The sequence below is a fragment of the Erythrolamprus reginae genome, chromosome 1 (genome assembly GCF_031021105.1).
Source record: "Erythrolamprus reginae isolate rEryReg1 chromosome 1, rEryReg1.hap1, whole genome shotgun sequence".
In the NCBI taxonomy this organism is placed as follows: Eukaryota; Metazoa; Chordata; class Lepidosauria; order Squamata; family Dipsadidae; genus Erythrolamprus; species Erythrolamprus reginae.
In genome coordinates, this window is record NC_091950.1 from 401170364 (window position 1) to 401188893 (window position 18530).

Here is an 18530-nt window from a genome sequence, read left to right on the forward strand (position 1 = left end):
GTTGAAGAAATGTGGGCGAATCTTGGAAGCCCCACGATGGCTCTCGCGGCTGCGTTCTGCACGATCTGAAGTTTCCGAACACTTTTCAAAGGTAGCCCCATGTAGAGAGCATTGCAGTAATCGAACCTCGAGGTGATGAGGGCATGAGTGACTGTGAGCAATGACTCCCTGTCCAAATAGGGCCGCAACGGGTACACCAGGCGAACCTGGGCAAACGCCCTCCTTGCCACAGCCGAAAGATGATGTTCCAATGTCAGCTGTGGATCGAGGAGGACGCCCAAGTTGCAAACCCTCTCTGAGGGGGTCAGTAGTTCCCCCCCCAGGGTTATGGATGGACAGATGGAATTGTCCTTGGGAGGCAAGACCCACAGCCACTCCGTCTTGTCTGGGTTGAGTTTGAGTTTGTTGACACCCATCCAGGCCCCAACAGCCTCCAGGCACCGGCACCTCTGTCGTCAGGCATGGGGGAATTGAGATATTCCCTTCCCCCTAGGCTTATAAAATTTATGCATGGTATGTCTGTATGTATGATTGGTTTCTTAAATTGGGGTTTTTTACATTACTTTTAATATTAGATTTGTTCGTATTGTCTTTTTACTGTTAGCCGCCCTGAGTCTACGGAGAGGGGTGGCATACAAATCAAATCAAATCAAATCTTGCTGAAATCTCTCTCGCACGCACGACCCCTCATGCACAGAAGCAAAACACGCTGGGACATGCACATGCACGCATACAAGATACCTGAATCTGCACTCACAGCTCAACCTTTACTACTGGTGTAGTGTCCTTTACTATACCGGTAGGAACCCACTACTGGATAGAGCTAAGTGTTTACTGGCTGGATGCCTTTCCTGACACTTATGCGGAGTCCACAGCAGATATTTTTTCTTTGCGCCCTAGTAGAGAAACGTCTTCTGCTACCTAGAATTGAACCCTCAACCATCCAAATGTGAGGCGAGTGTCTTTACCACTAGGCCAGTACGCCATTTTTAAGCATTTTGCCATTGCAGTGATACCTCTACTTATAAAAGCCTCTGCTTAGGAACTTTTTTAGATAAGAATTGGGTGTTCAAGATTTCTTTGTCTCTTCTTAAGAACCATTTTCTACTTAAGAACTCAAGCCCAGAAAAATTTCCCAGGAAATTTGAGAGCGGCACGAAGGCCCAGCCAGTTTCCTGCCTTTCCTCTTTTAATCCCAACCATCTCGGGCTTTTCTGGGCTGCTAGAGGAGCCTTTCAGTGGTGCATAAGGAGGCTTTGGCAGTCCAGAGCAAACAAAGCATTTTCCTTTCTCTGGGTGCTTGGAGAGGGAATAAACCTCTGACAGCACCCAGAGAAAAGAAATGCTCCCTTCCCTCTGGGCAGCAACTGTCCTCCTCCTCTTCTTCCTCCTCCTCCTCCCACCCAAATTCTGAGCTTTTATTTCTTCCCTAATGGGTTTGCACACATTATTTGCTTTTACATTGATTCCTATGGGAAAAATTGCTTCTACTTACAAACTTTTCTACTTAAGAACCTGGTCACGGAACGAATTAAGTTCTTAAACAGAAGCACCACTGCATAACCATAATTGAAAACTTGGGGCTGTTAGCAGGAAATGGAAATAAAAGATTGAAGAAAGATAGCAAGCCACAGGGACTAGTGGAAGATGGCCTGAATCCAGAAAGCAGCATTGGCATTTGAGGAATCTACCAGCTGGGTCAAAACTGCTGCACTGGTCATACTACAACAGAAACTAAGCCCATACAAGGGAAACCACTGAGCAGAACCCGTCGTCAATTAAAGCTGGCCAGCTGCATGGTCTAAGCTAGCAATAGACTGCAGAGGAAGGCATGGGATTTAGGAATTAGCTAGATATTAAATGGAGATGGAAGTGAACAACTAAAATCAGCAGGAGAATAATGATAATTACAAGCTTACTTTATGGCATCAGGGGATCCTGCAAAGTCCGGTACTTGGTGCACAGACTCAAAATAGCCATATTTCTCCAGAAATCTCTAAAATCAAATCAAAATAAATAATAATAGATAAGACACTGGGCTTTATATAAAAACAAACAACCCAACCCCAGCATTCTTTTATTATTTCCTTGTAACCAGTGATGGGCTGCCAAAATGTTTACTGCCACTCTGTGGGTGTGGCTTATTTTGTGGGAGTGGCTTGATGGCCATGTTAGGAGTTGCTTGCCGACCATGTGACCAGGTGGGAGTGGCTTAACAATCATGTGACCGGGGGGTAACTTAAAGTTCATGTGACTGGGTGGGAATGGTTTACCGACCAAGATAAATTTTCAAATAGGTGCTTGGACTCTTTTTCAGTTGATTAAGTCACATTATTTGAATAGCCACAAAAAGGACAAATGATAGACAGCATTATTTGTTGAGGAGCACAGTAACATTTTAAAGTTTTGAACTGAACTCACAAGGTTCAGTATGATAACAGAGTAGGCAAGTAGCTCAATTTTCTTTAATTGCTATAAAAGTTCAGTTCTAGGTAATGATTAAAATGATTAAAGCGTTTATGGATAAAAACATACCATTGAATTATTTCCTATGTTAAAAATAATTAAGGATCATACAGGTACTAGAGAAGGAAGGAGGCAGCAGCCCTTTACTGCTTGTAACAAAACCCACAGCCTTTTTACGCAAAGTTTGTGAAATGTATGTATGTATGTATGTATGTATGTATGTATGTATGTATGTATTTGATTTGATTTGATTTGTATGCTGCCCCTTTCCGTAGACTCGGGGCGGCTCACAGCACAGTAAAACAGTTCATAACAAATCTAATAATTTACAATTTAAAATATTAAAAAAAACCATTATTTAAGCAAACATACATACAAGCATACCATACATAAATTGAATTGAATAGGTCCGGGGGAGATGTCTCAGTTCCCCCATGCCTGACGACAAAGGTGGGTTTTAAGGAGTTTACGAAAGGCAAGGAGGGTAGGGGCAGTTCTAATCTCTGGGGGGAGCTGGTTCCAGAGAGTCGGGGCTGCCACAGAGAAGGCTCTTCCCCTGGGGCCCGCCAACCGACATTGTTTAGTTGACGGGACCCGGAGATGGCCCACTCTGTGGGACCTAATCGGTCGCTGGGATTCGTGCGGCAGAAGGCGGTCTCGGAGATATTCTGGTCCACAGAATATCTAGATATTCTAAGTCTTTACATACTTCAGAGTCTGAATATCCTTGTTCAATTTTTGAAATTATAGTTAGCTCCCACTTTTAAATTTTGGGCCCAGCTCAAAGAATATCCATTTGTAGCTGCATGTCTTCCACTTCAAACACTGTTTGTGCCTGCCCAGGAGCCACTTTCAATTCTGAGTTGGCAGGTTACTTGCATCTTTCAGAGAAATGTCTTTATTCTAAAGTCTTGGTCTCTATTAGCTCTGTTTTTCCAGCACTCCCTTTCCTTATCAGCTTTTGATTCCTAAAACAAATTCACTCCAGACTGAGCAAAAGGGAGGGAACTTCCTTTTCCAGCCCAATTATTTCTCCAAAAATCAGATAATCAACAGACACCCCGAAAACAGAAGACCTGAAAATGCAATATCTGTAATATGTCCTGTGACTATATTTTTCTTGGAAAAAATAAAGGATAAGCCTGAACAAGGAGAAAAAATTAAATAGATTAATTAGGGGAGGGGGGAACCTTAATTGTTTATGTTTATACTTTAACACAGCAGAAAGTCTCAAATTGCAGGTGATTTCCCCATATATACTTTATTTTAATTCTCTTGTGTGGAATGAAGGTAAATACTGTATTTACTGATGCAGAAATAGAAAGTTTAGAAAGGAAGTGACATTTGTTCCATATTTTTTCAGAGGGTGGTGGTGGATTTTTTTTAGAAACGAAATGAAAACAATAAAAAAACACCATCAACTACAGTGGTACCTCTACTTAAGAACGCCTCTACTTAAGAACTTTTCTAGATAAGAAATGGGTGTTCAAGATTTTTTTGCCTCTACTTAAGAACCATTTTCTACTTAAAAACTCGAGCCCGGAAAAATTTCCCAGGAAATTTGAGAGTGGCACAAAGGCCCGTACAGTTTCCTGCCATTCCCCCTTTAATCCCGGCCATCTCGGGCTTTTCTGGGCTGCCAGAGGAGCCTTTCGGTGGCGCTTAAGGAAGCTTTGGCAGCCCAGAGTGAACGGAGCTTTTTCCTTTCTCTGGGCGCTTGGAGAGGGAATAAACCACTTCGCTGTGGTGACTCCCTCGCACTGCCTCCCATACACCCGGCGTGAGGTTGCCTCCCAGAGTGTCTGGGCGCGGAAAGGCAAAAGGGGGCGCTCACCTCACCTTCTTCCTTCAGCAGCGACTGTCCGCCTCTTCTCCTTCGTTCTCCTCCTCCTACCCAAATTCAAAGCTTTTATTTCTTTCCTAATGGTTTTGTACGCATTATTTGCTTTTACGTTGATTCCTATAGAAAAAATTGCTTCTACTTAAGAACATTTCTACTTAAGAACCTGGTCACAGAACGAATTACTGGTAAGTTGTTAAGTAGAGGTACTACTGTATTTCTAAACGGACTGGAAACAATAGCAGAATGGAAGGGCCCAAAAAACATTTTTTTTTGCAGCCATTTTCATCAATCCTGATACGGAGAAAGGAATTAGCGTTACTGGCACTTTATTCCTATCAGTTTCAAAGTGAAATTGACAATGTTTTTAGTAATATCCCTGGGCTATGGGAGGAGATCAGAAGCAAATAGCGCACACAATAATGTTTCCCTTCCACTTTTTGTTTTCCTTCCTGGCATGTTAACAAGAGACAAAATGGATGGCTTTCTGGCGGATGGATGGATGGATAGATGGACGGATGGATGGATGGACGGGCCAGATGGATCATCCAAGGCCAGACACTTGGTATGCTCAAACAGTTTGTTAAAAGATGTGAAAAGAAGGTAAATTAATTGGGAAGTTATGTAAATATTTAATAAACTATAAAACGATAGGTTGGATATTGAAAGATAATATGATCAGTTGGTGTAAACATTTTGGAAAAGAAATAAATTAAGACATATGGGAAAAGGTATGGGTACACAATTGGAAAATAACTGAATTGATGTCTTTCAAAGAAAATCAAATTAAGATGTTTTATAGATGGCACCTTCCACCATATAGGATTTCAAAGATGTTTCCAAATACCTCCCCTATTTGCTGGAAATGTAAAAAAGAAATTGGTACATATTTTCATACATGGTGGTGGACCTGCCCAAAAGCTAAGATCTATTGGGATAAGGTAGAAAAATGGTTAAAGGAAATTACAAATAAGGAGATTAAAAAGACCCCAGAATTCTTCCTATTAGGTATCACTGATATTAAATACAAAAAAGAAATATATTATTTAATAATTCATATATTAGTAGCGGCAAGAATTACCTTTGCCCAAAAATGGAAAGAAAAGGAAATTCCAAAACACGATGATGTCTTTAAGAAAATTATGGAATGTGCAGAATTAGATATGATGACGAGACGGTTAAATAATCAAATGGAAACAGTGTTTTATAAAACTTGGGAGAAAGTATATAATTGGTGGAATGTAAAAAAGGATTATTAACAATATAAAAACAAATTATAGAAAACTTAAATTTATTAGATTGAATAAATGACATATTGAAACTCTTTAGCTTTATTAACTGATTTCAATTATTTTAATCACAATGCTATAACGAAAATGCTGAAGCCCGTCGACTAAACAATGTCGTTTGGCGGGTCCCAGGGGAAGAGCCTTCTCTGTGGCGGCCCCTAGTAGTATGTTAAGAAATATGTTATTAACAATTTTTACCTTTCTGTATTGATCTGAACCATAACTAGTCTTTCTTTTTTGTATTAGTAAGACTTCTATGCTTAGCGGAGCAATGGTAGCTCCTTTACATGTTAAATGTTGTTTGTCTTGTTTGTCTTATATTTTTTTTAAAAAAACAATAAAAGTTTTTTTTAAAAAAGATGTGTTTGCGTATGGAGTTGTGGGAGGATGGGTATGTGCAGCATTTCAGGAAATTGCTATGACAAGATCACCATGGATACAATTGTAATGATGTTGAGAAATGCCCTTATAACAATGGGTGACCCCTAGCAGATTTGTATCATTATGAGAAACCATAAACAGTGCAAGGAAGCCACTTTCCTGACTGGTAATTAACAGGCTTCCATAGCTTCGGTTGTAATAGGGTGGAAAAGATCCTTGTAGAAAATCAAAATACTGTATTGGGTTTTTGGAGAATCATGCACACATATGCAAGAGACAATGTAATGTAATACTTAAGGTGCTGACAGGGAGACTAAGATCAGGGGTGAAATTCAAAATTTTTCCCTACCGGTTCTGTGGTGTGGTGGTTAGCTCTGCCCCAGCTCCTGCCCCAAGGACTGTGGACGTGGGGGAGACATCCACATGCTGCAGGCCTGTTTTGCCCCCAGTGGAATCTGCTGATGAAGGCTCCTCTGACCAAGAAGACATGAGTGACAGGGAGGAGGAGAGTGTGGCACACAGCTCAGAAGGAGATCAATTATCTAGCTCCTCCTTGGATTCAGAACAAGAGTTAATGATACAGCCACGCATGCGGAGAGCGATGCATAGGCAACAACAACAACTGAGAGATTATTATCAAAGAAAATGAGGCCACCTGTGGTTGGGTGGGGCTGTGGTAATTAGTGAGGCTGCTATAAAAAGCATCCTGTGGGTTTGGCCATTGTGGAGGATTATCTGATCGTTGTGTTTCGTGCCTGCCGTGCTGACTTCAACCTTTGTGTGCTGATTTTTCCCCGCTTTGAAACTAAACCAGAGCAAAGTGTGTTGCACTTTGTGAAAGAAGAAGGACTGTGAATTGCCTCACAGCTGCAAGCTAAGTATCACAGAACTGATAAGGGACTTGTACAAATTACCAGTTTGTTTGGAGACCAGTGCTCTTTGCTATACCAAAAGAGGGCTTAGTTTAAGAGAATTTTCATTATAAAGAACATTGTTTTGAATTTTCAAATGAGTGTGTGTCTGAAATTTGTACCTGTGAATTTTTGGGAGGAGTGTACCAGAGAGTCCGACAGAACATGTGGGCATGGCTTGGTGGGCGTGGCAAAGGATATTGCAAAATCCCCATTCCCACCCCACACTGGGGCCAGCCAGAAGTGGTATTTGCTGGTTTTCCGAACTACCATATTTTTCGGAGCATAAGACACACCGAATATAAGACGTACCTAGATTTTAGAGGAAGAAAACAAGGAAAAAAGTATTCTAGTATACTAAACAATGTCATCTGGCGGGACCCAGGGGAAGAGCCTTCTCTGTGGCGGCCCCAACCCTCTGGAACCAGCTCCCCCCGGAGATTAGAATTTCCCCCACCCTCCTTGTCTTTCGTAAACTTCTTAAAACCCACCTCTGCCGTCAGACATGGGGGAATTGAGACATCTCCTCCGGGCCTATACAGTTTATGCATGGTATGTTTGTGTGTATGTTTTCTTTTTAATAGGGTTTTTAAATGATTTTTAATTATTAGATTTGTTATATATTGTGTTATTATTGTTGTGAGCCGCCCCGAGTCTACGGAGAGGGGCGGCATACAAATCTAATTAATAATAATAATAATAATAATAATAATAATAATAATTCTGAATCAAATGTTGCAGTAATATATTATTTAATAAAATACCCTGTTTCCCAAAAAGTAAGACAGCGTCTTATATTAATTTTTGCTCCCAAAGATGTGCTACGTCTTGTTTTCAGGGGATGTCCTATTTTTTTCAATGAAGAAGAATTCACATTTATTGCTGAACAAAAAAAATGAACATTTATTATATACTGTACAGTAGTTGTCATCACAAACCAGCATAACCAGACAAACTGTGGATCCAATCAAGAATTTCTTACTACTACCATACCATTATTTCCATGTACAACAATTATACTTTCTTCAAATATATGTTATATAGGTTCTGTTTGGGAATGCTGCGAAACGAAATGTCTCCTACGTTTTACTTTCAGGGGATGCCTTGCATTAGGCAATTCTACAAAACCTCTCCTATGTCTTACTTTCGGGGGTGACTTATTTTCGGGGAAACAGGGTACCAGTGTAGCAAAATACTTTTTACAACCATATATACTTTTTACAAGCTTCAAACTTGACAGCTTTAAGACTTGTGTAGTTCAACTCCCAGAATTCCTCCTCCAGTCATGCTAGCTCAGGAATGAGAGTTGAAGTCTACAAGTCTTAAACTTGCCAAGTTTGAAGACCCTTCCACCCCTAACCTCTAGGCTAGGGGTCTGCAAAATTTTTCTGTGGCTGCTTGGTATCCGAATTTTTGTTCAGATACCGAAGCAAATTTTTGCCGAAAATTTTGTTTGGTATCTGAAATGTACGAGAACCAAAGCATTCGAGTACCGAGGTACCACTGTATATATGTCACATGTTTTTGCTGAATTTGAAAATTAAGAGAGACTAGGATAGATCTATTTCGGCCTTATTCTGGCCTCACCAGCTAGCCATACCCTCACTGGGACTTGAACTTGCAACCTTTGCCTGGTAAGGCAGAGAATTAACATCTAGGCTACAGTACCCAATCCCTTCAGCTCTGTACCAGGGAAGGGTTCCATGTTTTTTGTGTTGAATCACCCTGGTATATATATTTGTGCATGTGAGTGGATAATGCGTAATTATATATACCAACAGTATTATATATTAATTACTCTCTTGTTTTTCCCTCACTTTCCCACTGTAGAAAATTTCTGTTATTGTAAGATTACGTAAAGTGCCTTGGAAACAGAGGTGAAAGGCTATACGTGCATCTTGACAGAAATACAAATAAAATTACTGTATTATATGGTCGCAGTAGTCAGTTTAACCGGGGGGGGGGGGGGAGTGGCAGGAGAAAATCCAGCTGTTTAAGACTAGAGGTCTTCAACTTTGGGAAGTTTAAGACTTGTGGACTTCAACTCCCAGAATTCTGGAAGTTCAAGTCCACAAGTCTTAAACTTCCCAAGGTTGGAGACCGTTGGTTTAGACTGAGATGGAGCAACAGAAAACGCCAAAGTTACAGTAGAAAGAATGTGGTATTATTCCTCTTCAGACAATCTATAAGGAATCATATTTAACGGGTCCAAAAACGGGCTACAAGAATGGTGGAAGGTCTTAAGCATAAAACGTATCAGGAAAGACTTAATGAACTCAATCTGTATAGTCTGGAGGACAGAAGGAAAAGGGGGGACATGATCGAAACATTTAAATATGTTAAAGGGTTAAATAAGGTCCAGGAGGGAAGTGTTTTTAATAGGAAAGTGAACACAAGAACAAGGGGACACAATCTGAGGTTAGTTGGGGGAAAGATCAAAAGCAACGTGAGGAAATATTATTTCACTGAAAGAGTAGTAGATCCTTGGAACAAACTTCCAGCAGACGTGGTTGGTAAATCCACAGTAACTGAATTTAAACATGCCTGGGATAAACATATATCCTTCCTAAGATAAAATACAGAAAATAGTATAAGGGCAGGCTAGATGGACCATGAGGTCTTTTTCTGCCGTCAGTCTTCTATGTTTCTATGTTTCTAAGTCAGCAGAAGATTTCAAATCAATGATGAAAGGAATTTTTAAAAAATGTGTGATACCGAGTCTGTACAGGCTATAAAGTTAACATTTTCAAGAAGTGAAATTGATTCAGTTTTAATTGGGAAGAACGTCTGCTTTGGTTAATTTTTTTTTTTTGATAAGGCTGAGAAAGAGATAAAATGTGTTTATAGAAAGTAAACACTGAGTTCCCTTCTCTGCACATCGGTTCCAAATTGGAACATTCATGACACTTAGCAGAGAAAACATGATGCTAATCAACTAGCCAGATAACATCGGGATTAAAAGCTGCTGCAGCAGTCAACTCCAATCAGGGCTTTCAACCGTCCTTTTTTTAAAAAACAGCTCTATTCTTGAACACACACAAACACCAGAGCCATAAGTAAATCTGTGTTTTGTTCCCCCCACCCTTATTTCCCCAGGGAGGAAATTCCATTTTCTATAGAATATTCCAAAGCAGAAGGAAATAAAGTAGTGAGCACCATGAGAAAACACACTGCAAAATGTGCCCTAGTTCAAAATTTGTCCTAGTTCGCCCAGGTTCGCCTGGTGTGACAGTTGTGGCCCTATTTGGACCGGGAGTCACTGCTCACAGTCACTCATGCCCTCATCACCTCGAGGCTCGACTACTGTAATGCTCTCTACATGGGGCTACCTTTGAAAAGTGTTCGGAAACTTCAGATCGTGCAGAATGCAGCTGCGAGAGCAATTATGGGCTTCTCTAAATATGCCCATATCACTCCAACACTCCGCAGTCTGCATTGGTTGCCGATCAGTTTCCGGTCACAATTCAAAGTGTTGGTTATGACCTATAAAGCCCTTCATGGCATCGGACCAGAATATCTTCGGGACCGCCAACTGCCGCACGAATCCCAGCGACCGGTTAGGTCCCACAGAGTGGGCCTTCTCCGGGTCCTGTCGACTAAACAATGCTGTCTGGCGGGACCCAGGGGAAGAGCCTTCTCTGTGGGGGGGGCGACTCTCTGGAACCAGCTCCCCCCTGAGATTAGAACTGCCCCCACCCTCCCTGCCTTTCGTAAACTCCTTAAGACCCACCTCTGCCGTCAGGCATGGGGGAACTAAAGCATTTCCCCCTTGCCCATGTTGTTTTGCAATTATGATTGATTGACTGTGTGCCTGCTTTTATATATTTTGGGACTGTTTTATAAATTTATTAATTTTAAATTGTAATTAGATTGGTGGGTATTGGATTTGTTATTATGTACTGTTTTTGATTATTGTTGTGAGCCGCCCCGAGTTTGCGGAGAGGGGCGGCATATAAATCCAATAAATCTAATCTAAATCTAATCTAAACCAAAGAGATTAGGGGAAGGTTTGGTAGGGAAGGTTTGCCTATTTGCCGATGACTCTAAAGTGTGCAATAGGGTTGATATTCCTGGAGGCGTCTGTAATATGGTAAATGATTTAGCTTTACTAGATAAATGGTCTAAGCAATGGAAACTGCAGTTTAATGTTTCCAAATGTAAAATAATGCACTTGGGGAAAAGGAATCCTCAATCTGAGTATTGTATTGGCAGTTCAGTGTTGGCAAATACTTCAAAAGAAAAGGATTTAGGGGTAGTGATTTCTGACAGTCTCAAAATGGGTGAACAGTGCAGTCAGGCGGTAGGGAAAGCAAGTAGGATGCTTGGCTGCATAGCTAGAGGTATAACAAGCAGGAAGAGGAAGATTATGATCCCACTATATAGAAAGCTGGTGAGACCACATTTGGAATACTGTGTTCAGTTCTGGAGACCTCACCTACAAAAAGATATTGACAAAATTGAACGGGTCCAAAGACGGGCTACAAGAATGGTGGAAGGTCTTAAGCATAAAACGTATCAGGAAAGACTTCATGAACTCAATCTGTATAGTCTGGAGGACAGAAGGAAACGGGGGGACATGATCGAAACATTTAAATATATTAAAGGGTTAAATAAGGTCCAGGAGGGAAGTGTTTTTAATAGGAAAGTGAACACAAGAACAAGGGGACACAATCTGAAGTTAGTTGGGGGAAAGATCAAAAGCAACATGAGAAAATATTATTTTACTGAAAGAGTAGTAGATCCTTGGAACAAACTTCCAGCAGATGTGGTAGATAAATCCACAGTAACTGAATTTAAACATGCCTGGGATAAACATATATCCATCCTAAGATAAAATACAGAAAATAGTATAAGGGCAGACTAGATGGACCATGAGGTCTTTTTCTGCCGTCAGACTTCTATGTTTCTATGTTTCTATGAGATCTGTCTCTCATTTGTTCTGTGCAATGGGAGAGGCAGGGGAAAAAGGAAAGAAGCACAGATCTACACAACCCACTCGCCTCATTAATTTCTCTCCGGGCTTAAGACCAGAGGCTGCCCCCAGAAACCACAAATCAAGGCCTGTCAAGACTGACTGCTGCTTGGATGGCAAGTAGCCCCACAAGGGCCAGGATTTTAGAGAGGGCGGGAGAGAAGCTCTTTGTTCCAGCGGAGAAGCAGGAATTAAACTGCGTGTACTTGTTAGGACATGTAGCAGTAATGCCAAAGGCTGGGAAATACATTTCTAACCAGATGCTTTCTGCAAATTAGGAGTCAGCTCCCCCGGGAGATTCGTACGGCCCCAACCCTCTTGGTCTTTCGTAAGAATTTGAAAACTTATTTATGTCGTCAGGCTTGGGGTCATTAGATCCCATCCTTTGGCCACTAAATGCTTGGTATGTTTGGTTCATATTGAATGAATTATTGTTGATATACTCATTGGATCTAATTGTATTTTGTACGCTGTTTTTTATTGTTGGAATGTTGAGAGCCGCCCCGAGTCCACGGAGCGGGGCGGCATACAAATCCAATAAATAAATAAATAGATAATTTTTAATAAAGGGGTTTTAATGACTTTTAATTATTAGATTTGTTATATATGGTGTTATTATTGTTGTGAGCCGCCCCGAGTCTACGGAGAGGAGCGGCATACAAATCTAATAAATTGAACTGAATTGAATAAATGAAATAAGGTTGCTCCAGAGATTGGGGCCAGAGATTTAAGGAGTGGGAAATGGGGGGTTAAGAGGTTGGACAAATGACAAAAATTAATACTGCACCGTTATGATACAAGATCCACTCCTTTTTCACCTGCGTTGGTAACGTTGCAAGCACACACAAGAAAGGAAGTCTACATCACATTGGCATGAATATCTTTGGGACCATCTTCTGCCGCACGAATCCCAGCGGCCGATAAGGTCCCACAGAGTTGGCCTTCTCCGGGTCCCGTTGACTAAACAATGTGGTCTGGCAGGCCCCAGGGGAAGAGCCTTCTCTGTGGTGGCCCCTGCCCTCTGGAATCCACTCCCCCGGAGATTAGAACCGCCCCCACCCTCCTTGCCTTTTGTAAGTTACTGAAGACCCATCTACGCCGCCAGGCATGGGGTACTTGAGGTATCCCCAGGCTAATGCGATTTATTTAAGTATGGTATGATTGAATTGTATGGCTTTTAATGGTGTGGGATTTCAGATGTTGTTGGATTTGCCACATTGTTTATCGCTGTTGTAAGCCGCTCCGAGTCTTCGGAGAGGGGCGGCATACAAATCTAATAAATAATAAATAATAATAGTGTTGCTAATTTTGCTATTTTGCATAGTGTTGATAATGACCTTTAAAGCCCTTCATGGCATTGGACCAGAATACCTCCGGAACCGCCTTCTACCGCACAAATACCAGCGGCCGATAAGGTCCCACAGAGTTGGCCTTCTCCGGCTCCCCTCGACCAAACAATGTCGTTTGGCGGACCCAGGGGAAGAGCCTTCTCTGTGGCGGCCCCGGCCCTCTGGAATCAACTCCCCCTGGAGATTAGAACAGTCCCCACACTCCTTGTCTTTCGCAAGTTACTCAAGACCCACCTATATCGCCAGGCATGGGGGAACTAAGACATTTCCCCCAGGCTTTCTTATATTTTATGTTTGGTATGTATGTGTTGTATGGTTTTTAACAGTTGGGGTTTTTTATATAATTTTTATTATTAGATTTGTTCCATTGTTATACTGTTTTTATTACTGTTGTGAGCCGCCCCGAGTCTTCGGAGAGGGGCGGCATACAAATCTGATAAATAATAATAATAATAATAATAATAATAATAATTATTATTATTATTATTATTATTATTATTATTATTATTATTATTTCAACAAAAGACTCAGGTCCCAGCAGACACGTCTACAGGATCTATCGCACTAGTAGATGAGCTGCTGCAGGTCGCAGATTGTCAAGTTCTTTGGCAACTGTCTCAAAGCCAAGGGCCACGTCTTTTTCAAGCGCAGTTTCCCCAGAATCTCTTTCGGATGGAGCTGCAAGAATGACAGCACATCCCCAAGGAAGAAGAAGTTATAGCTAAAATATTAGATTGCGCTGAAATGGATATGATGACAAGACGATTAAATGATCAAGAAGATACTAAATTCTATGAAACATGGAACAACGTTTATAAATGGATAGATAAGAAAAAATAAGATATACAAATTTATCTTTAGTTAATTTTTTGTATTTGTTTTTACCTAGGTGATAACAATATTAATATTAGTTTAAATGTATTTTTTGATGATTATGATACAGTAGTTTATGTACAAGCAACATATTAAGAACTTTGGTTTATATACGTATAGTAGCTGAAATTACTTTAAATGTATTGTTTGATGATTATGGTATATTAGTTTATGTATAAGCAATATATAAAGAATTTTGGTTTATACACGTATAGTAGTTAAAACTAGATTAAAGGTATTTTTTGATGACTATGGTATATTAGTTTACGTATAAGCAATATATTAAGAACTTTACCTTAAATATACATAGTACTTAAGATTTTTAAAATTTTAACCCAAATTTACTAGACCTTTTAACACTCAACATATATTCAATTATGTATTCTTTTTCTGTACTTGAATTTATACTTTCAAGAGAAGCGGGGGAAATGCACCCCCACTTTATGTTTAATGTTTGTATGTGTGTCTGTTTATTTTAAGAAAATTAATTTAAAAAAATTTTTATAAAAAAAAAAAAAGAATGACAGCAACCGACTTTACAGCCAGTATGTCCTCATGTGGCTACAGGAGGGAGGTTTTCCGATTTTCTTTCAAACAGCTTTTCTACAGCAGGTGTCTGTGCTGGTAACAGGAAATCTGGAAGCTAGTTGTTTATATAACGGTCTCCTAAATCTTTATCAGTCTGGGAACCAACTACAGTGTGACACTGATGCTGAACAGTGGAGGAGACTGGAAACGAGTGAGAATGTTTGCGTAACACAACCTCTCTTGAATCCCTTACTGTCCTATTTTCACTAGTTGTCCAGCTTCTTTTCTACTTGAATCCTATTTGTTAGGCCATGCAATGACTTTCATAGCCACTGATGTGGCCAGACAGATACGGTGTCAGGGTTCCGAATAGCATCCAAACCTACATCAGAGTCCGAGGCAAAGTCTTCCTCAAAGATCCAATTTATTAGCAGAGTCAGGTTGGCACATCTGGGAGAAACCTGAATCTGAAGTTCCAAGGGTCTCTCCACCCAGTTGAAAGTTCAAACCCTTGTCCCCACACACCCAAGTCCATCACGTTGATGAATCTCCAACTGCGAATTTGGCATGATTCACCCATCTCCTTCCGGGCAGGTGTAGGAGTGTGAAGAGAAAGGATGACCTTGACCATCTAGAAGGAATTTGTTATGGCTACCTGCAGACATCCCTCATGTGCCTACCCCTTCCCAAATTCCCACAGCTAAGAATATATTTTAAAATAGCGTCAAGTGTGGCAGGCCAAAGACCCCAACTAAAATGGCTTCGGCCTGACATACGGCAAGTGATTTCAGTGCTGATGCTTAACTTAATAATAATAATAATAATAATAATAATAATAATAATAATAATTTATTGGATTTGTATGCCGCCCCTCTCCGTAGACTCGGGGTGGCTAACAACAATAATAAACACAACATGTACAATCCAATAATAAAAAACAACTACAAACCTCTATTATAAAACAAACATACGCACAAACATACCATGCATAACTTGTAATGGCCTAGGGGGAAGAGCTATCTCAACTCCCCCATGCCTGGCGGTATAAATGAGACTTGAGTAGTTTATGAAAGACAGGGAGGGTGGGGGCAGTTCTAATCTCCGGGGGGAGTTGGTTCCAGAGGGCCGGGGCCACCACAGAGAAAGCTCTTTCCCTGGGGCCCGCCAAACAACATTGTTTAGTCGACGGGACCCGGAGAAGGCCAACTCTGTGGGACCTTATCAGTCGCTGGGATTCGTGCGGTAGCAGGTGGTTCCGGAGGTAATGCTTATACTATCTGCCCAATGAATGCCTTTACTTTAATCAGGAATTAGCCACAAAGCCCTTTCTCGGTTCCAGAATTCACATACAGGTAGTGTAGAGCAGTGTTTCCCAACCTTGGCCACTTGAAGATATCTGGACTTCAACTCCCCGAATTCCCCAGCCAGCAAATGCTGGCTGGGGAATTCTGGGAGTTGAAGTCCAGATATCTTCAAGTGGCCAAGGTTGGGAAACACTGTTGTAGAGATTAAAGAAGATTACCTTGTGAGAGGCAAAAGGGCTGATTTTTTTAAAAAAAATCCAGGCCAATCAGATTACATTCAGAATCAGTTCAGATGGATACAATTTACTGAACTACAGTATAAGGGGAAGAGGGAGGAAATATGACACAATTAGACTTTTATTAGAACCAAACTCAATGAAGGAAGTTTTAGCCTTCCTGTGGAATCGATTTTATGGTCTGGGCTATCCAGTGGGGCTGACACATATCTTTATGTGAGACTTCTTTTGAGTACATGTTCCAACTGAATCTTTCAACAGTGTATCTTGGGGGAATATTTCAGGATTCAGTTCCTGTTTACAAAATTGCATAAAGTGTAGGTCACAGCAATCCCCAATCTTTCTGGCTGGGTGAACAGGAATGGGGGGGCGGGTGTTTCCTGTGTGAGTGGCAGGCACATGCACAAATGTGCACACTCCATTTGCACAAACTCTATTGTGCAAATGGAGCTTTGAGTGTGCGAGCATTCACTATTTGCCCTCATGGAGCTTTGCACACAATTGCATGCCATTCATGCAAGTGGGCCTGCACATTTTCACTCGCACGCCACTCACGTGGTCCAGGTCTGAATGGGACTGCAGTCTGGTAGTGAGACATGGGCAGGGGGTTGTGGACCCTGGGTATAGTTAGTTCTCAATCTACAACCACAATTGGGACTGGAACAGAGACAAAATGCTGCCGGTTCTGACAGACGGTGGTGGAAATTCTGACTAGTTCCTTGAACCAGCAAATATAACTTCTGTCTGCCCCCCCCCACCTCTTCCAAGAGTCCCCACATGGGCATATTTGCTCCCAGGAAAATGCAGGGAGGCTTCCCTGAGGTCTACTAGGCCAAAAACAATAGGTCAGTGGCTTTGTTTTTGCCTCCAGGAGGCTTCCCTGAGGCCTGCTAGGCCAAAAACAATAGGTCGATGGGTCGGTTTTTGCCTCCAGGAAGCTTCCTTGAGGCCTGCTAGGCCAAAAACAATAGGTCGTTGGGTTCGTTTTTGCCTCCAGGAGGCTTCCCTGAGGCCTGCTAGGCCAAAAACAATAGGTTGATGGGTCGGTTTTTGCCTCCAGGAAGCTTCCTTGAGGCCTGCTAGGCCAAAAACAATAGGTCGGTGGGTCGGTTTTTGCCTCCAGGAAGCTTCCTTGAGGCCTGCTAGGCCAAAAACAATAGGTCGTTGAGTTCGTTTTTGCCTCCAGGAGGCTTCCCTGAGGCCTGCTAGGCCAAAAACAATAAGTCGGTGGGCCCGTTTTTGCCTCCAGGAAGCTTCCCTGAGGCCTGCTAGGCCAAAAACAATAGGTCGGTGGGTTCATTTTTGCCTCCAGGAGGCTTCCCTGAGGCCTGCTAGGCCAAAAACAATAGGTCGATGGGTCGGTTTTTGCCTCCAGGAAGCTTCCTTGAGGCCTGCTAGGCCAAAAACAATAGGTCGTTGGGTTCGTTTTTGCCTCCAGGAGGCTTCCCTGAGGCCTGCTAGGCCAAAAACAATAAGTTGTTGGGTTCGTTTTTGCCTCCAGGAGGCTTTCCTGAGGCCTGCTAGGCCAAAAACAATAAGTTGTTGGGTTCGTTTTTGCCTCCAGGAGGCTTTCCTGAGGCCTGCTAGGCCAAAAACAATAGGTTGATGGGTCTGTTTTTGCCTCCAGGAAGCTTCCCTGAGGCCTGCTAGGCCAAAAACAATAGGTCGTTGGGTTCGTTTTTGCCTCCAGGAAGCTTCCCTGAGGCCTGCTAGGCCAAAAACAATAGGTCAGTGGGTCCGTTTTTGCCTCCAGGAAGCTTCTCTGAGGCCTGCTAGGCCAAAAACAATAGGTCGGTGGGTCCGTTTTTGCTCCCTGGAGGCTTCCGTGATGCCTGCTAGGCCAAAAACTGGGGGAATGGGGGGGTGCTGAGAGAGAGAAGGAAAGGAAGGAAGGTAGGAAGGAAGGAAGGAAGGAAAGAAGGAGGGAGGGAGAGAGAAAGAGAGAGAGAGAGAAAGAAAGAAAGAAAGAAAGAAAGAAAGAAAGAAAGAAAGAAAGAAAGAAAGAGGGAGCCTTCCTAGGAGCCTGTGGAGGGTAAAAACAGCCTCCTCCCCGGAGGTCCTCTGGAGGCCAGAAATGGCCCGTTTGTTGACCTCTGGTTTGACCGGAAGACCCATTTTTTTGGTCTCCCCAGCCTTCAGAGCATTTCTAGAAGCCTTGGGAGGGCAAAAACTACCTTCTCGACCCCCAGCCCCTGGAGACCCTCTGGAGGCCAGAAATGGTCTGTTTGCCAAGTTTGAAGTGTCACTACTCAAATTGACTACCTGTAGTGGGGATGGGTGAAGCGTAGACATCAGAGAGTTATTGTTAATGGCAAGTATTCTGAGCAGAGTCAGGTTACAAGCGGTGTGCCACAAGGATCTGTTCTGGGTCCTATTCTTTT

General features: G+C 42.0%; 1 protein-coding gene across 1 annotated transcript in view; it reads right to left on the reverse strand.

The window, feature by feature from the left end:
• MMP28 (matrix metallopeptidase 28) overlaps window positions 1–18530 on the reverse strand; it is a 61006-nt gene that overhangs the window by 38162 nt on the left and 4314 nt on the right. The window contains exon 2 of the mRNA XM_070742283.1: window positions 1920–1996. Coding sequence (XP_070598384.1) covers window positions 1920–1996 — 77 coding nt within the window. The remainder of the gene's footprint in view (window positions 1–1919; window positions 1997–18530) is intronic.